Source organism: Dermacentor albipictus, chromosome 10 (genome assembly GCF_038994185.2).
Source record: "Dermacentor albipictus isolate Rhodes 1998 colony chromosome 10, USDA_Dalb.pri_finalv2, whole genome shotgun sequence".
In the NCBI taxonomy this organism is placed as follows: domain Eukaryota; kingdom Metazoa; phylum Arthropoda; class Arachnida; order Ixodida; family Ixodidae; genus Dermacentor; species Dermacentor albipictus.
The window spans coordinates 402,825-423,578 of record NC_091830.1 but is presented as its reverse complement, the minus strand read 5'-3'; the positions used below and the strand labels follow the sequence as shown (position 1 = coordinate 423,578).

At 42.8% G+C, this 20,754-nt stretch overlaps 1 protein-coding gene across 4 annotated transcripts in view; it reads left to right on the top strand.

Annotated features, from left to right (window-relative positions):
• Positions 1 to 20,754, top strand: part of Patr-1 (Protein associated with topo II related - 1) — a 312,386-nt gene that overhangs the window by 83,176 nt on the left and 208,456 nt on the right. For 3 of the 4 annotated variants that reach the window (XM_070527717.1, XM_070527716.1, XM_070527719.1), the window contains exon 5: positions 7,533 to 7,601. The exons of the other annotated variant lie outside the window; for it this stretch is intronic. In XM_070527717.1, the coding sequence (XP_070383818.1) occupies positions 7,533 to 7,601 (69 nt within the window). The remainder of the gene's footprint in view (positions 1 to 7,532; positions 7,602 to 20,754) is intronic. 4 annotated transcript variants of the gene reach the window in all.

The following is a 20,754-nucleotide window of genomic DNA, read 5'->3' as shown; positions in this document are numbered from 1 at the left end:
GTAATCACACATTGTGAGCTACTGTTATAGCTGGAGAATCTTTCTAGGGCAGGTCAAAAACGAGTGTTTCTGACTGGACATGACGTGTGTTCAACAAATTCACTCTCCACTAAGCTCTGCCGTAACATGCTGCCACTAAGGGCTCACTGGTGGGGTCACCATAGAAGTCTGGTGCATGCGTGTGGCTGGCCAAGTTCCAATTATCTGGCGGGCTATTTTAGGATTGAACTGACCCAACTTTGGGCCCATAGAAATGCATGGGGGCTGGCTGGGACCTTCAGTCGGGATCTAATTAACTGGTGTTGAATTAATAAAGTCTACTACACAAGTCTTGCACATTTGTGTTCTGTGCTTACCAGCTAAAAAGGATTAGAACTGGTGCTCATTTTGTGGGTCATTTCTTGAAGGAAAACCGTGCCCTCAGCTAATTGAATAGGTTGTACAACATCAGTTTCGTTAGGCATATTGTCACTCGCTTGTGCACCCTATTGGTGAATCTGTATCGATCAAAGGTGAAAGTCATGTATGTGATGTTTCAAATCTATTGTATGTGCATCACTTTTAGTTACCTTAATGATAGTGGGGCTCACCAAATGACCTGCTGGCTTTTGTGAAATTTCTCGGCCATAAATATCCAATGGCAACCATAACCGCATTGTCACATGGAATGTTTCTAAAATCACAGGCTTTTATTGTCTGGACAAAAGGACAACACACGGGTCTATAGGTTGCTTTATATGCTCTTAACGGTCATTTCTCGACATCCTCCACAACCTTTGCATTGGCATTTCATTGAATAATTAAGTTAGCTAAGTAAGTTCATTAGTTGCTTGTGTACAACCAAAAAAGGAAAAAGAAAGAAAACTCAACAAGCATTAACAATACATACAGTGGGTGTTGTTTGCGTAAACCTCTTGGTTATTTTTTTCTTGGCCAAATTTAGTTGGCGCATCCAGTGTGTAACTTAATAGGGGTTTCATAAAATGCTTACTGATTTCCTTTGTACTTTCGTGCTACAGTTCTGTGGATGATGATTTGCGCCTTTCATGAACCTTCCTCAACCTTGCGGTCTTGTGCAGAACTAGGGCTGTATTTCGAAACGTTTGCCTTCCACTATGATTTCACCACCGCGATAGTCTCGTTCAATAAATCAAGCGACTGCTTACCTGTGACGTCAGTGTGCACTACCAAGACATGCTGTCGAACGCTTCACGTCGCATGAGTGAGCGCACAGTGTAAGTGAAGAGCAGCTCGAGTGTGTGGTTTTCGAGTGTAGTGACAGCAGTACGGGTTCTGTGCACTGACTACGGTTGGTTACGGATGCTTTAGGTAAAATAAATTGAATAAGGAAATGTGAAACGTTTTATTTTAAATTAATCAACAAATATCACCACGAAACAACTGCGCATAAGACGCCACCAAAAAGGCTACTATAAACTACCACCTATCTTATCTCTACTGCACTCCACCACCAACCAAATGCCAAAAGATGTGTTCGTTTATTCAATATATGTCGATAGCGTCCATCGACACCATGACGTTAAAATGATGTAGGCCGGAACTATAGGTGGCGCTGTTTATTTTCCAGTTTTGCTAAAACTGCCAATAAATGTGTGCCGTTGGTGGAGGCGTGGCCAAGGCAATAGTTTTGTGGAAGGCGAACGTATCATAATACGGGGCCAGATTTGCCGTAAATTAATAGTGCTTTTCAAAGTCAAATAAACAATACTACTTCTTCATCTGCCTGTAATTCACTCATCTTGAGGTTTCCTAAGTTCCTTCAAAATGGACAATTCAGGCTCCAAACTGGCAGCTAGGAATGCGCATACACATTCTGACATCTTACCAACCAAAAGTGACAGGGACAAATGTCTAAAAAAAAATATTAAGGGGCCACGAAACTTGCGATAATTATGTGGGTAAACACGATGCACCTTTCAACTAGGAGACCACCTACTAGGAGGCCACTTCATTCATTGCTTGCCCTGCATTGAGGTTTATAAATCATCCATAATTGATGTTATGTAGAATTTCATTATTTCTTTGCAACATTGTGCATGGTTTCAGAAGTGAAATCCACAGTCCAGCAAAAGCTAGTCCATTAAGATTCCAAAGATAACGCAAGTCACGCATTCATCTTTCTGCAGAGAAAAGTAAATTTTCTGGTCCCTTTGAAGATTGAACCCATGCCATTATGACGAAGGGAAGCAAGATGTGTCAGGCGCTACAACATCGGCCAAAGTTGCATGCTTGCCAGCATGTATACATTATGATGTATGCAGAGTGGTGTCATGGATTTGGATTCAAATATAATTCATGTTTTTCAAAACTTGTAAACACAAGGTGACTTCTTTCTACAAAGTTATACTTATAAATGATTCTGTGTAATGTTTAAACAAGATGTAGCTGAGACTTGTTTAACAAGCTAAAGGTTCTGTGAACTGGAAAGTGAATAGAGCTGCCATAGGGAGATTCCTTTGGTAGCCTCCACTCACAACCAGCTGATCCTGCCGATAGCATAGGCTTGGAGTAACGCTCATATCACTGCCACATGAAAAGAAGAAAAGTCAGAATTGGTTCATTATTCCGGCTCTTCACACTACTCTCAGCATGGTGTGCAGAAATGAATTGCAATGTTTATTAGATGCCTTGATATGCACAGGCGAACCCACTTTTAACAATATTCAAGTGCCATGAAAGTTTTATTGTTATAACTGATAACTGGGCTGCATGGAAAAGGGGGGGGGGATGGCGTAGCTGTTTCGAGAAAACTATAATGGCGTGAAGGCCAGTTCTTCCCATCGCCTTCTTCCATCCAGCTTCTGAGTGTGTTGACTCGTTTAATCGTTTAACTCTGCTTCCTGCCTGCTCCGATCGCGTGTTGTTAACAAGTCGCGACTGTTGGCGTTCAAGTATGCCACTGCTATAACAACTGAAAAGAGGGGTCACAGGCGGCAAGTGACATAGAACTCCACCGAGGCATCGCTTTGGTGACCCCAAGAGGCGCCCTTTAAAAAATGTGGGAAGGTTGCTGCGGCAGCATTTCAGCTTGACAAATTCAAAATAAACGCTGGGATGTGATCACGACAAGCATCTTGCCACATACTTCCCTCTGCTTGCACAAGAAATTGAATGTCTGTCAGCTGTGCTTGCTTTACGCTTAGCTTGCCAACATCCTTCTCCAAGGCATCCAGGTGCTCCAGGTAGCGAAGCAGAAAGTCCTTCACGAAAACAAGCCCATGAGGGACTAAATCATCTACAGGACCTCCCGCGGGGACAATGTTGAGGCAGCCTGCCCTGCCATGTCAGCACTGCCGTCGTGGCCGTCACTGTCACTATCCGATGGTAGCATGTTCGTGATTGCCTCATTGGTTAAAAGCACTTCGATCTAAATCTATAGCAGTGCACTTTCTTTTCACCAGCAACGTCATGCATTGCCGATTATCAGAGGGTGGATCAGCCATCTTCCGTTTCAGTGGCGAGTCAAACGAAGCTGAAAAACAATGTGGCCAGGAACGACTTTGACGCAATGATCAAAGACAAGCACGAACAATTTAACCTGTTAGCAGAATTGCACAAAATGAGGGTCATAGCAGAATAAAGAACCAACTATGAGGGCCAAGCAGGAAATCTGGGAGCGGCACCGAAAGCGCAGTTGACGCGGTGCTGTCCATTCGTGTTTCGGAGGGTGGCACGGCACAGAGCTATAGGTGCAGCCCATTCGTTTCCGGAGGGGTGAAAGGGCGACGGAAGACATATGCACAAGGCTGGCCTGCATCTCTCATGGAGAGAAGCGCAGGGCGGTATATGGAGCGGCAAGCGATCGAGCAGCGGCTTGCATTTCACTTTTTCTTTTTTCTTTTCAAGGATTTCGCATTCCATTATTTATTTATTTATTTATTTATTAATACCTCAAGGGTCCAAAATAGGACATTACATGAGGGGTGGGCATGTAAAAGGCGGGATTGATGATGTGGAAATTAGAAGGATGAGTCGGAACACTCAATGGCAGATCGAAAGCGTGCTGTATCGCGGATGAGTGCAGTTTGTCTGGGAAGGCCATTCCAGTCTCGGGCAGTTCGGACGAAGAATGACTGCAGGAACGTAGTGGTGCGGGCTTGTGGTGGGATTACGGAGTTCGGATGGCCTGTTCGACGAACACGATGAGCCAGCTGAACCAGCTGGCTGTCAGGAGGTATGGAATAAAAAAACTTGTGATAGAGGCATAGGCGAGAGATGAGACGACGAGAGGCAAGAGGCGATAGGTCTAGTTTAGATTTTAGGGATGAAACGCTAGTGTGATATGAGTAATCTGAAAGAATAAATCTAGCAGCACGGTTTTGAACGCTTTCAAGGGCTTTAGTGAGATTAGTTTGGTAAGGGTCAAAGATAGCACATGCATATTCAAGTTTTGGTCGCACAAGCGTTTTATAGGCAACTGATTTCACAGGTGGTTGTGCCATGAAGAGATTACGGCGAAGATAACCAAGAATTTTGTTAGCTGAATTAATTATGTGGCTTACGTGATTTGTCCAAGACAAATCTTTGGATAGGTGAATTCCTAAGTACTTGAAGGAGTCGGTAGTAGATATAGTGCAGTTGTTAATCTTGTAGGCAGGGGGAATGTAGTTAGGTCGACGATGGAATGAAACATGTACAGTCTTACTAATGTTTAGGGACATGAGCCATGTAGCACACCAGTCTTGAATACGAAAGAGGTCCTCCTGAAGAGTAGAGACGTCTGCGATGGTTTTGATAGGGCGGTACAGGACACAATCATCAGCGAAAAGACGTATTGTAGAGGTTACAGCGAATGGCAGGTCATTAATGTAGATTAAAAATAGGAGTGGCCCAAGAACAGTGCCCTGAGGTACACCAGATAGAACGGAGGAAACGGAAGATGTAAGGTTGTTAGCACATACAAACTGTGTTCGGTTAGTTAAAAAACACTGGATCCAGTTAAGAACAAGTGGGTGGATGTTTAGGCGTGATAATTTTAGTAGAAGGCGAGAATGTGGAACCTTATCGAAAGCCTTTTCAAAATCTAAAAACAGGGCGTCAGTCGGAATGTTAGAGTCGAGGTTTAAATGAATATCATGAATAAATAAAGCTAACTGCGTTTCACATGAGTGATCTTTCCTGAAGCCATGTTGATTAGGGTGAAAGAACTTCACTGAAGTTAGGAAGTTAGCAACATGAGAGTAAATGACATGTTCCATGATTTTGGAGCATACGCTGGTGAGTGAAATGGGGCGGTAGTTACCTGGGGAAGACCGATCACCTTTCTTGAAGACTGGAATGACCTTCCCTGTTTTCCAGTCTCTTGGAACAATGCCTGTGTCAAGTGATTGCTGAAAGATGATACAGAGGATCGAACTACAGACATACTTCGTATTTTTTAACACTTTGGCATTAATGCCGTCGGTTCCACAGGCTGATGAGCACTTCAGGCCATCTATTACCTTAACTATGCCTTCCGGCCTAAAATTAATACCTTCCATTAGTGTAAAATCGTAAAATGGTACATCTGGTAGTTCACTGGCAGGTTCTTTTGTGAACATTGAACAAAATGCAAGGTTCAAGGCATCAGGAACATTTGAGTCAGGAATGGGTGAGCCAGAATTATCACATAGAGAAATAGAGCTATTAGTTTCGGGTTTTATCGTTTTCCAAAAACGCCGCGGGTTAGAGTGCAACATGTTTGGGACGGTAGTAGAAAAGAAATTACGTTTTGTGTGTCCTTTTAATGAGTTATATTCCTTAGTAGCTTTGTTATATTTTTCCCAGGCAGAAGAAGAACCTGAGCATTTGGCTACACGAAATAATCGTTTTTTCTTATTGTTTAAGCGCTTTAAAGTAGTGTTGAACCAAGGGGAACGCGCTCTTTCATTTATCGTGATAGTTGGAATGTAAAGACCTATTAAACGCGGTATTTCTGTTTTGAAAAGTGCCCAGTTACTCTCAGTCGACCGCTGCTGATACGTAAGGGCAAGTTGCTCATGAAAGATAGAAAGTTCACGATTAATGCTTGGATAATCGGCTTTATCATATAGTGTTAGTACTTTCTTTGATATTTTACTTTTGAGTATATTGCAAGGAAACGTGGCATGAATGACGGTGTGATCGCTAAGACCACTGACGTACGTAAGAGGAGGCATCTTATCGGGGTGCGACGCTAAGACGAGATCTAGGATATTTGATGAGTGTTGAGTTATTCGCGTAGGTTTAGTAACAAGCTGCGATAGACCGAACAGCAAGCAAATGTTTAAAAATTCGCTAGCCATGTTTGTTTGTGTTAGACATGAGGCAACGTTACTCCAATCTATAGTTGGAAAGTTGAAGTCCCCGAGTAACAATATGGGGGTGTTAGGATAAGCCGTTGTTAGTTCAAACAAAACATCGTGAAAAAACGAAAGAAAGGAGCTATCAGTGCAGGGTGGACGATAGCAACAGCCGATGAGCGTGCGCGGTGAAGTGGCGTGGCAACACGTCCAGATCATTTCTAGAGGCGTTCTTATATTGACAAAAGAGCACTTAAGTTGGCGATGAGTTGCAATAGCCACACCGCCGCCACGGGTTCCATCGCACCTGTCTTTGCGAAAGATATCAAATTCTGGTAGATCTGGAAGAATTTCGCAATCAAGTATTGTGGAATTTAACCATGTTTCTGTTAGTGCAACAATGTTACTGGATGACGAGGAAATGAGGCTGCATAACGAATCCCGTTTGGGTATCAGGCTGCGGATGTTAGTGTAGAGCAACGATAGATTGTGCTTAACACGCTGAGTCGGCCTCAGTGGTTTTTGCACTTGCTGCTAGGATTGACGTTCCACGACCGACTGTTTAGCGTGATCGTAAACGTAGGTTTTTCGGCCAGAAATAAGTTTGTCGTAACGGAGCTTGAATGAAGATTGCTGCGCTTTTCCAAATTCGATTAGACGTCTCCTGGCCAGACGAGTTTCTGGGGAGAAGTCTTCGCTAATGCCGTATTCGGCATTACCTTTCCACACAGACACCCAGCAGCCAGACTTCATTGTTATACTATTCGATAATGCGGCATGGGGAGATTGTAGTAAGCGGGTTATTTCCCCATTAAAAAAATGCAAAATTAACAAAGCGGCAGCTTTTCATTGTTATAACTGATATATTGTTAAAAGTGGTATTGTTATAAGTAGATTCGACTGTATGTACCTAGGTTCCACTGGAAATATGAGGCACATACATGGACAATGTTGAAAATAAAGAACATTGCTATGCATGAAATAAACACTCCGGAATTTGTAGATATTCCTTTCAGTCTAGTGTTTAGCAGGGCATGTTAACGTGGCATCCGGGTTTTTCTCTTTATATTGCGCAAGGTGCAAGTCTACTTCATACAATGCCATTTCAAGGTTACTGCTACTCAGCATGAAATTGTATTATGTATGGCCTTGTTGCTGAAAGAGCATTCTCATTGATCACATGCAGGGCATCTGAATTGCAAGTGGAAACATACGCTAATTGAAAATTTCATCTGCTCATCTTTTCTGCAGCCGTGGCCCATTGAAGGGGGGCGCACCTGTTCTTCACCACCACCGCCGGCGATTCTCCAACAGTTTGGCGTATGTTTTGCATGGGAGAGACACTCACCTTAACCTCTTGACTGCCTGCAAAATTACCATCTCCGTGTGTATTACCTTGGTAAAAATAAGTATCTTAAGCAGCACCAGATTTAGCACATTTAATCAAGGTTAGAGCATAGCTGTGTCTTCTTGAATCTCTTATGGCAATAATGATTACCAAAAGATGGCTGCAAAGTCAAACTTCATTCTGAAAGCGTGCCATTTCTCAAGGTGATCTCCAATGGAGTGGGACCTGCTTCATATGTTATCTTCGGAATTTCCCATTACCACTTGGTAGTGAAGTTGTCTAGTGCATTTATATGACAGCTTCAATATTTTATAGAGGTTAACGCTTTTGGTATGTGGCTGCGCCGTGTCGTGGTACTTTTTTTTTTTTTTTCGAGAATTCAGGGAACAAAGTGTATTCAGGGATGGAAATGCTGCACCGATTGCGCCATCTTGTGCCAACCTGAGCCAAAACGCTAATTTCGAATGAAGTTGGCAAATTTAGCAAAATTGCTTGTTCAATGGCAACCACACAGCCCGTAGACATGCTTTGGCTGGCACTTAGCTCTGCAATCCAAGCCCAAGCAATTTATTTCAGCATCGACATCATTGGAGTGTGGGTGTGTTTGGTAGCATAGGTAATTGTAAGTAAGCCACAAGAAAAATGAAAACTGTTTTGTGCTAGATGATGCATTACGGATGCTTTATAAAAGTTTTATGCATTTCGATATATGTGGGCCAGCTAAAGATTATTTGAGCTGACGCTCATTTCATGGGGCGGTCGGGAAGCAAAGCCACGCTGAATGAATAAGGTCATACAGTCTGCTCACTGTGTAGCTTATCAGTTTTGTACTTTTAGCACTCAGTATTGCGCCCTACTGGTACATCTGCGTGGATTAATGAGCGAACGTCATGCGTGTGACGTTCTAAAAAGTTCGGCAGCATGTTACACTCCTGTAACATGTGAAGGCGAATGCCTGCTGCACTCGTGGTGCAGACACTTTTATGAAATCACAGGGGCTGTAGGTTGACCTCTTCAACGACACATGCGAGGAGCATGTGTTCCTAATGCACTACTTAAATCTTCTTTCGTTCTCTCTTTCATTCCTTCTTACGTTCATTCTTCTTTCGTTTCTTCATCCATATTCAGGAATTGCATGTTTGCTTGCTTACGGCGGTTTGAGCCATTCCTGATGATGATATTTTTTGCTTCACTGGACTAGACGCCACTTTTTTCAGGTATGAGCCATTGCAGTGAGCCACTTAAGGCCTTTACCTTAATATATTTCACATGTGCACCACGTCCAGTTTTGAGACCATAGTGTGGCACATTGACAACGACCTGCTTGCTTTCATGAAACTTCTTGGTCGGAAATATCCAATGGCACCCGCAGTTGTCACTTGAATTTGCATTCAGGCTACACTATTTTATGCCTGGCCACACACCACACAATATCAGGCCCTTGCTGCTGCAGAATGAAAGCCAACAATGTAATGTTTCATATTTAGTCAACCTCAGCAGCCAACTTGTGGTCATAATTAAATGCAAATGTCTGAAATTGCATTGCGGCAACGATGTTCACAAGGCGGCTTGCACAGATCGAGTCAAAATTTTTATTAAACCATCGTTCAGGGCAAGGAATAGCAGTTGCCATTTTACAATGGCTTTATGGCGCCTGTGGCAAAACAACGAATAAGCCAGAATAATCGAGCTTATTCAAAATATTGGCCGACGACACAGATTGGAATGCCAGTGAACATTTTTTATCCCTTTGCTGTTTTCAAAAATATCTTGGAGCTTTTTCTCGGCAGTCGATGTGAAATACTGGCAGACGCGCAATGACTTGCATTTATTCTGCAAGGTTCTGCTATCTTTACCGAAGGTTGCCAAGAATTAAATTTATCAGCGGACACTGTGTGAAAAGCATTCACTGCACCTTAATGGGTGTTGTACATGGTAGTCACTTCGGATATTTCTCATTCATTGTGCATGAATACGTTTAACTGAATTTATAAATTTAGCTTATCGATGAGAAGTCAATGAAAAAGTTGTGGATGACGCTGACAAATTATCGATAACAGCATTTAAAGCAACCTAGGATTCGCAAAGGCTGTCTTTAATGAGAAAGAAAACCTGTGAAATAAATAAAAAAAAACAAAGGAAAAAGAAGTGCTGTGGCCATGACAACACTTCTGTGCACCAAAGTTTGCATCAATCTTTACGCAAACATCGTCAAACAGTGGCACTTGGAACGAGCGGCTGCACCTTTTTCCCACCGCATCAGCAGTTTTTGGCGCACATCTTTGGTTGCTATTACATGTGAAGTAGCGCAATCTTGTGAAAGTTTGCTTTGTGAACCATTACACACAATGCACTGATGACGACGTTTATGTCTGAGACCACTTATGTTACAGGTGCAAGGAGGCGTCACATGGATTAAAAAACGCTGGAACTTTTTTTTTTTTTTCAGAAGAAAGAATCACACAAGACCTAGGTTGCTATATATGTTGTTATCACTCATTTCTGATGTGTTGCACAATTTTCGCATTGGTACCTTATTAAATAATAAATGTTAGTTTATTCAAATTGAATATTAGTTTCTTGTCCATTGTGAAAAAAAAAACACTAAACTGGCATAACACAAGCCTATGAGCGTAGAGTGGGTACTGTTCACCGAAAGCTCTTGGTTATTTTGTCTTTGCAACATTTAGTTGCATATCCGTTATGTAATGTTATGGTGCTTTCCGAGAAACCTGCATGAGTTTCCTTGTAGCTTCATGCTACAGTTGTGGATGACAACTTTTCCCTCTCATGAATTTTGCTCACCTTGCAGGCTTCGCAGGACTGATCTGCCGTAACCTGATAATAATAATCATCATCATCAGCCTATTTTATGCCCACTGCAGGATGAAGGCCTCTCCCTGCGATCTCCAATTACCTCTATCCTGCGCCAACTGATTCCAACTAGCATCTCCAAATTTCTTCATTTCGTCGCACCACCTAGTCTTCTGCCATCCTCTACTGCGCTTCTATTCTCTTGGTACCCATTCTGTCATCCTAATGGTCCAACGGTTATCTAATCTGCGCATTATATGACCTGCCCAGCACCACATTTTTCTCTTGATGTCTGTTAGAATATTGTCTAATACCCATTTGTTCTCTGATCCAAACCGCTCTCTTTCTCTGTCTTAAAGTTATACCTAGCATTCTTCATTCCATTGCTCTTTGCGCGGTCCTTAAGTTGTTCTCAAGCTTGTTTGTCAGTCTCCAAGTCTCTGCGCCATATGTCAGCACCGGTAAAATGCACCGATTGTACACCTTCCTTTTCAATGATAATGGTAAGCTTCCAGTCAGGAGCTCACAATGTCTGCCGTATGCGATCCACCGCATTTTTATTCTTCTCTGAATTTCCTTCTCATGATCAGGGTTCCCTCTGATTAACTGACCTAGGTAAATATACTCCTTCACAGACTCTTGAAACTGACTAGCGATCCCGAACTCTTGTTTCCTTGCCCGGCTATTCATGATTGTCTTTGTCTTCTGCATATTAATCTTCAAACCCACTCTTGCACTATCTCTGTTAAGGTCCTCAATCATTTCTTGCAACTTGTCTGCAGTATTGCTTAATAGAACAATGTCATTAGCAAACCGAAGGTTGCTGAGATATTCGCCGTCGATCCTTGCTCCTAAGCCTTCCCAGTTTAATAGCTTGAATACTTCTTCCAAGCACGCAGTGAATAGCATTGGAGAAATTGTGTCCCCTTGTCTGACCCCTTTCTTTATAGGTATCTTCCTACTTGTGTAGAATTCAGGTGGCTGTGGAATCTCTGTAGATATTTTCCAAGGTATTTACATAAGCGACCTGTACTCCTTGATTACGCAATGCCTCTGACTGCTGGTATCTCTACTGAATCGAATGCCTTTTCGTAATCTATCAAAGCGATAGAGAAAGGCTGATTGTACTCTGCAGATTTCTCGATTACTTGATATATGATATGGATGTGATCCATTGTAGAGTATCCCTTCCTGAAACCTGCCTGTTCCTGAAACCTGCCGTTATTATATTGGAGATAATCCCCATAAGCTAATAGTATTCTGCAAAGTCAAATAAAGAACACCTTTTCTTTGTGTACCTGTATTTCACTCACATTGGTGTTTACCAAGCTGCACCAAAATGTGTGTTTACTGCTCCAAAATGGACAATTCATGCTCCAAACTTGCTCCAAAGTGCGAAATTTGTTGCTCCCAGAGCTGCTACAAAGCTTCCATGGCTGTTTCCATCCCTGGTGTTGTTTAGATAAACTGATTTTCTACTGGTTGTAATCTAGCATTTGGCATGAGTTGGCAGATGTGCCTGTATGAATAGGTAATGGTTTTGTATCATACAGCACAGAGGAAAGATCTTGACCTAGTGCACGGGTTCCCACATAAGATGATGCAGGTGAAAACAAATGCAGCTTAGGCGATGGCAATGTACAGAAACAATTCCTCAAATGAGAATCTAGCCATGACTTGCCACTCTACCTGAAAGTGAATGCTTTGTGAAAAGTGAGCAGATGGGTGTGATTCCTCACCATGGTCTACAAAGGGACTAGAGCAGCCTTTGTGCCCCTATGCACACCTATAATGGGCAAGCTGATGGAATGGGGCACAGAAATTCTGAAACACTAGATAACACAAAAATGAAACAGACGTGTAAGTGCTGTCCTTCGAAAGGCAACTTCAAGGTTTTGTGAACTCATTGAGGTAACATTTTTATTGCTGAAACAATGGAAACTGTGTCATGTTGCTGAAGGTGTCATTGTGTGATATGATGACACTACAGACACAATCGGCAGAGCTTTTATCTATGTTCTGGAAACCTAAGTTTTAGTACTGTCTTTCAATAGTTTTTTTCTGGTCATGAAACTTCCCTGTAACGCTATGGGTATGTTTCATATAACACTCGCAGTGGATACACCAAGGCTGTGGTATAAGTAGATTGGCATTGAACTGGACGCCAGATGGGACGACCCAGTAGTTCTGTGTGTACACAGAGTTTTACGCAGGGGTCAACTGCTATTGTTGGCATCCGAATATTGTCGGCGCAATGCCCGATTGGCCACCCCATTCCTTGACAGTGTTAAAAAGGCGGACAATTTCGCAACAACTACAGTGCATTGTTTTGTTGCCCTGCATTTCTAAAAGCGGCTTTCAGACTTTAAGGTGACTGTCCCACTCCGGTGGCACATGCTCTACATTTTAGTCATTGCTTGCGGATGCACTGCGCTTTCTTCGCTCATTGAATGGATGTGAATTACATTGCATTAGAAAGCTTACTTTCTGCGCTTTCCAATGGCACCTAGTAATATCGCCTAGCCTGAAGCGTTACCTGGTGGCAGTCAAAACAGTGTGAGCAAGAAATGGTATTTTTGCTGTACTGGCCTCCTTTGTACTGCGTTTCTGCCAAACTGTTCAACGTAACATAATGAAGTTCGCTGTACTTTTAAATGAAATGGTATACGAGGTTTCTATGAAGAGATATTATGAGTAAACAATTAGAAATTTATATAGGAGCTAATAAAAATGGGCAGAACAACAAAAGTTTATGACTGAATATTTTTTTTTTCCTTTTCAATGCAGAACAACAGTATTTAATGGTTTTCTGTGCTACAGTGCACTTATCATGTATATGAAGTTGTTTTCTGCTCTGATGAACAGTTCATGAGTTATTGCCTCAAATTGGCAATTTATGGCTATACTTGGTCGCGCGTTAACAAAGAGTATGCAAAACTATTCAAGCTGAAACTGAAATTTTCAATAATCAAAAAGCAAGCTCTTCTGTGTGATTCTATGAAGCGAAAATTGTCTTATGTTGATAAAGGAATATACAAAGGAGCAGTGAATGTAGCTAATTTTTCTGCTGTCCAGGTCCATGCAAATTGACATTTTTTTTCGTCTACATGCTAATTCACAGCAAGCGTTGCACATTAGTAAAGCCATAGAACGTCTTGTAACTACTAGCACTCACTAGTTTTACTAAGCAGTGCGTGAACCAAAAAATTAACAAAAAATAATAAATCGCGCAGGCGTTTTTGCTGGTGGCACCATCTGTGCAAAAAAAAATATCAAGCTGTTTTGTGTCAGGTCCAATATTCGACAAATTTGGCGCCACTAAACTTTACAAAGTGGGCAAAACACGAATAGGTTCTTTTTCCAGATTTGAGCATTTGGCTCAGTTTAGTCGTCGTGCCTCTCCCACATTCCTTCAAGCCTGCATGTCTGCAACCACGCCATCGATGCAGTCCAAGGAGAGCTCACTGAATTTGGGCTGCTAGGAAAAAAAAAAGAAAGAAAGAAAAAAAGGCACCTTGCACGGTATATCTTGAGTGCATGCCAATTAGCCAGCAGTTTAGCCTATTGTGCCATTGTGCCAGGGAGAATTGCAGATAAACTCACTTTTGCTCACAGGTGGCCGTGGAAGCATTTTTGTAGTGCACACAGAACTTGCCCTCGCCTCCTTCTATTTGCTAGGCTCGTGCGAAGATATCTGCAAACTTGCTATACCCACGCGGTGAGGTACGACGTGTTTGGCAGAATACATTGCTTGCCTTAATCTTTGGGACGCTGGTTGAATGATCGGATTACCAGCAAACAATGAGCAAGCCTTATTTCCCCGACTGTGTGCAGTGAAAAGTGCAGTGCCTGCGTGACCTGTAGCATTCCAACCTTCGCAGCCAACCAAATGTCGTGTTCTGATGCCCATTGAAGTTTTCAAACACGCAATTTCTAGTAGGTGGTCTCCTAGTTGAAAGGTGCATCGTGTTTACCCACGTAATCATCGCAAGTTTCAAGGCCCCTTAATATTTTTTTTAGATAGACATTTATCCCTGTCACTTTTGGTCGGTAAGATGTCAGAATGTGTGCATGCGCATTTCTAGCTGCCATGGTGCCTTATTTTTTTCTTTTATTTTGGCATTTGATTGTGCAGCCAGTTCGTTCGCAAAACGTCAGTTTGGTGCACCATTAAATAATTTTCGTGGTTGCCTTATGCATTTCCCTAAACAGTCATATATGACATATGGCACGTTTATGAAATATGTATGTTTCCACAACATTTATTAGGAATCCTTCTCGCCCTGCTGTCATGGTCATGTTTATTAGTTCACCTTGTCATACAATTTTTCATTTATATTTTGTTTTCATCTTCACACACGCATACACATCGTATAAAAAAGAGCAGCTTGGCCGCAGGCGCAAAGGATACCACTTGTGCAAAGGTGGCAACGGAACACAGTTCGTTCGTTAGAAGTCAGTGGAGGTCACAGTACAGGTGTCCTATAACCAACCAGGTGGGGTTGTATTGGCCATCTTCAAGGTCACATGAAAGTTGCAGTGAAGAACAAAAGAAACACTCTTTTGGCAGCTGCAACACCTCGCATGACACCCGTCCCTACATTCCATTGGCTATGGCTTTCGTCTTTCCTCCCTTGTAGAGATGACTGAATTTGCGCCTGTTGACGTGTAGCTTACTCACAAACTGCCGATCTGATTTGCTTTTCTTCATTTTGTTTTTCCCCATCATGCCACTGTATGTACAGCCGCCCTGATTTTTAATAATATAGCGCGAGCGTCGACTGAACTGCTGGTGAGCGCCTTATAACGGCGATAAGCGTGCAACAAGGCGAGAGTTCGCGCACGAGCCTTGTTGCCTTGTTGCACTCGCCTTGTTGCACGCTCTTGTTGCACACTTATCGTCGTTATAAGGCGCTCACCAGCAGTTCAGTCGACGCTCGCGCTATATTATTAAAAATCAGGGCGGCTGTACTCGCAAATTTGCACTCCTGCTATTAGCGGCAAGAATTTGGAGTGGCGCCCTCTTGCGAGTGACGTCATGGCCAGGACGCCGCTGACTCAGCTGCCGTGCGCACTCGTTCCCTTCGTGCATGCTTGGGGTATTGGTGGCTCGAGCCATACTTACAGAAGAATATTTCGAATTATTTCTGCTGCCATGCTTGAACCGCAGTTTCTTCTTCAAAACCGCGTGAATCGAGAAAATTTGCGACTTGGATATCGCAAGCTATGTAGCCCTGAAGGGGTCTACTGTTCCTGCGATGCATGTATGCACCACGTCTGTCCATAAATGTTGCTTTAAAAAAATTTCTGCATGCTCAACACGCGAAGTTATGTATGATGAGCCTCTAAACACTTCACATTCTCTTAGTACTTAACTGTGAGAGACATCGCATTTTACATGGAACGAAAACTTGATATTTGGTGTCAACATTGTAATCGTGTTACAGGGAAGCTTTCATCATGATTCTTATTACTCTGGTGAGTTTTGGTCAAATGTGGCAACTGTATTAAGGCCTAAAAGGAAGAGTTAGGCTTGCATTTTTTGTGAAAAGGTTTGGTACATGTACTACTTTCACCGTTCTCTGAAACAGGCACCGAGAAACGCATTGGCTGTTAACATGACGGCGCATCATGTATTGTATATATATATGCTCAACGAATACCATAACACCAATCACAGAAAAGAAAATTTCGTAGTTAAGATCGAGAACCAATCAACTGCAAGCGATGAAATGTGTCATAGTGGCCCTCATTAGCTTTTATCGGCGACCCGGCACACCCCTCCCACAATTGAAGCGGCTGACTGTCGTTACGGCGAGGCACGCATTGTTCGCCAAACCAAGCTGTTCACTACAACTTCCAATTAAAACCATGAAGTAGCTCTTTAGAGCGCCTATTACCGTGCCTATAGTATACTCGAGGCACTACAGTGCAGCTTAGGCTCCCTTGAAATGGAAAATTGAAACACGTTCTGCCTCACCATATCCGATCCTGCGTTGTTTAATTAAACAAACTGAAAACTATTCACTTCATCAGTACGTACAAAAAAAACCTCGCATACACCTCATAAAGAAGGACACCACAAGCCTCACACGAATTCACTTGATTTTTCACCTCCACTGTGGAACAATATCTTCAATAGGTGCCATGCTACTAATGAATGAGGCTTCGGCTTCTTGCTGGCTGCAGTGAAACGGAACAAGAGGCATATTTCACTCAAATATTTGGCCCGAGCAACCTGTGTCAGTTCTCTAAAGAGGTTCATCATGTCTGTTTCTCAAGCAAGAAGCACCAGTAAATTGCTCAAGTGAGCTGAACGTGTAGCATGGAAAGGGAATTAATATTGTTACATCCCTTTCCGTGTGCTGCAAGGAGCTGTAAGCCTCAATCAGCTTTGCTTCGAATTACCCCCACTTAAGTTTAACCGGTGCAGAACGGCCTTTTGAGAAGCAGTTAAAAACACAAGCGCTGCTGGCAGAATCCAAACTACAGTGTTAAGTCCTCGTGTTACTGCCGAGCGTTTCTGCGAAGAAATAGAACATTTCTATATTATACCATGAACTACTTGTCGTCAGCAAACATGTTTTAGTAGGTTAAAATCAAAATAAATGTTGGACAAGTCATATATAGCCAGCGTTTGATTGTGACAAGCATGTTGCACCATATGGTGGGTATGGAATCCTAACTGGATTCTTATGTACTGTGATTTTGCGTCTATGCTTTTAATATTCACGTGAGCTACCACTGCAAAGTGTAGATTCGCACATGAAAAACTTGTAATGGGCTGGTCTGAGCTTCCTCGAGCTGCACTGTAAAACATGAGGTTTTACGGGCCAAAATCACTTTCTGATTATGAGGCACGCCGTAGTGGAAGACTCCAAAATTTTTGACCACCTGAGGTTCTTTAGCGTGCACCTAAATCTAAGTACATGGGTGTTTTCCCCTCCATCGAAATGCGGCCACCGTGGCCGGGATTTGATCCCGGGACCTCGTGCTCAGCAGCCCAACACCATAACCACTGAGCAACCACGGCGGGTGAGTGGCACTATAGCGTTGCCCTTGAGAAATATATTGTCGTCTTGAAAATAAGCTTGTTGATTACATTTTCGCGAACGAAGACTTCATAAAAGATATATTTGAGAGGCCCGTCATAAGTATACAAGCATAGAGAACGAGAGGGAACAAACAGAAACACTGCAGAAGGTGCCTGGGCACTGCCCGAACTGCAGCAGACAGGCGCGAGTCCGTGCCCTGACATCACGCGAGCGCCGCTCGCAGCGCCCCTCTAGGTCGTTCTCGGTGCTAATAGCACCACTGTATGTTTGCAAAAGTTTTCATTCACGGTTGTCTTCATTGACTTTGACATGAGCCAATGCATGTGTTGGTATTCCTGACGCCACTAAACATACGCCTGCCTCTGCTCATAAACTACTTTGTTTTTTATGCCACTGCTGGTACGCGTCAGTTTGTAAAGTTTGTACTCACGTTTTTGTGTGCTCTCTTTCGCTTCTTACTTTTTTTTTACGGAGAAAAATGTATAAATTGACCTCTGTGTGCTTGTGTGCTAATGTCAGTAAATTTCTGTTATTTTTTTCCTGCATGCTTCTATTCTTTGAACAATTTCTGTGCCATGTGCTGTGGTTCTATCTTTGCTCCACTGGTGCACGCATGCGCGCGCACACACACCCACGCATGCATGCATGCACACACACATGCACACACACGCGCACACACACAGGGTGTCTCACGTAGCTGGAAAGAACAAAGGTAATGTTGTTTGCCGTTGCTTGGAGATACTCAGATTTTTAATTCCGCCTAATGACATAATTAATCTTAATTATCTTTTGAAATATCATAATTTGAGGAACATGAAAAACTCCCAATAGAGCTTTCTGCACCATTCGCACTACACAAATGTTTTTCCTAGCGTGAAAGAAGCCCGCAAATACCTGCAATATTGCCACGCGACTGGCCGCTCAATTCTGTTGTGTCGGCTGTCACAGCAGCAGTATTCCTGGCTGCAACACCGTGAATGAAAGTGGGCAATGAATGCAGTGGTGGAGGCACTTTGCGTGTATTCGCTTGCTTCTTTCACGCTGGGAAAAGCACTTTTATGTAGCACGTATTCAGCAACAGAAAGCTGTATTGGGAGTTTTTTGTGTTGCTCTACAGTTTTCTTACCGACACTTTTTATCTAATTGTAATATTTTACAAGTTGAATTATGACTGATTAATTAATATGGCGGAATGAAAAAAATAATCTGAGTCTCTCCAAGCGATGGCAAATGACATTAGTCTGGTTCTGTCCAGCTGCGTGGCATTTGCATATTGTCACGTGGTAGTGACGGTAAAGAAAACAGTCAAAACTAGGAAAGACGAAACTAGCGTATTATTGGGCGAACCTGTGCCCACAAAAACAGGCTAAACTTAAAGAACGGCGACAACGACAAACACAGTCGGCAATCGTCCAAATCTGAGCAGCGGGTCAAGCGCGTCAGCTTTTATACATCAGTCGTCGAATGTTTTAGATTAACCACTGGGACCCGCGTGTCTTCCACAATGTTCTACACTATTCGCGTCGCGCATACATGCAATCAGGTTACACAAGTTGCGGTGAAAGACAGTGGACGGAACCATCGATAACATTCCAGAAACTTCTTTTACATGCAGGCGCGTCCTGCGCTGTGCGATAACATTTGTTAGATGCGAAACGTGGTCGCCCGATAAAGATAATACACGTGTCATTACCCCCCTCTTATAAAGCATCGACCCAATGCTGCAAACAAACGAAAGTAATAAACAAAAGCACTCGTAGCAAAGAAAACAACAAAAATAAGAAAGTTCGTCAGCATCCGTACAAGGGTTTAAGGCGCACCACGTGGACCACTTCAGATCGTGCGCGGCGCTGCTGTGAATGCGAAATGCCGTCTGGCACGACCTCATCGTCCAGAGCGACAATACATCGGATGACCTTGTAGGGTCCGAAATAGCGTCGGAGTAGTTTCTCACTGAGTCCTCATCGGCCTATCGGGGTCCATACCCAAACACAGTCGCTGGAATGCTACTCGACGAAGCGTCATTGGAGGTTGTAGTGTCGGCTGTCGGTCCTCTGCTGGTTCTTTATCCGTCGGCGGGCGAGCTGCCGATAGGTGGCGGCACATGCCTATGCGAGTGCTGCCTTGGCAACAGCTGGCTTTCCCATAAATGTAGGCAAATACAAATATTTTTTTGCTTAGAAACGAGGCAGCTAAGAGTGCCAAGTGCTACTATGAGCCATCCAAACAGTAAGATGCAATTTTTCAGCAAATTTTCAGTAAGACAAAGCAGAGGCATACATAATATAAATTTTTTGCGCTCGAAATGAGATGAACAAATGCGACTCCTATTAAGCTGGGTCCACACTTTGCTTATGGTGACGTCTATGAATTCAGTTCATTTGTGCTGCTGAACACCATTGCGGGGAAACCTTTGCATGACAAAACTAACCAAGCATGTGTTTGGCAGAAGGCAACAATGCAATATGCACCCGACATCATGCTGTACTCGTGGGTTGTGTGGGGCAGCACAACGAGTGCAGATAATGTGGAAAATCTTCCAATAGGCACAACAGAAACTGTTGCAGCGCCGTGGAAAGCCTCCCATTATGACCACCCCATGATGACCAACTGAGAAATACTGGGAGTGCTGCAATGAAGGGCTAGGTTGCGCAACAAGCAAGCAAGAGCACATACAATGAGCATGGCAGTGAACACAAACTCAAGTATGTAGCGCTACTGTTGATATGCTTTGGGATGTTTGCAAACCGACCTTATTGATGTCAATATTGCGAAAAGCTGTATTTTGCGGTTTTACGCATATACATACTGTGAAACTGATTTTAAACATGTTTTAAGCTATATTTTTCATTGATATTTTGTAGATGCAGGGTGGGTCCAGAGAAATAAATCTTACAAGTTGTCTCGACTTTGAAATTCTGTGTCTGTATTCCATTAACAGGAGTCAAATGCACAATCCTTTAGTATCACAAGTTACTAGTCTGTGTTTTTATTGTTTACAGTGTAATTGCAATGTTCCAACATTTTAAAATGAAGAAACTTGTTAATAAAGGCACTTGATATAATTCAACATTCCATTTGATTATCAAATTTAAGTATTCCATTCATATATTTGGTATTGATATTTGCATACTCCTACCTAAATATAGTGTTTCCTAAGATGGAACTGGCTTCATGTCTGCAGATAGAGACCTCTGCTTTTCTATATTTGCCAGTATGTGTGTGATATTGTCAAGGTCTTATTCAAATCCCACAC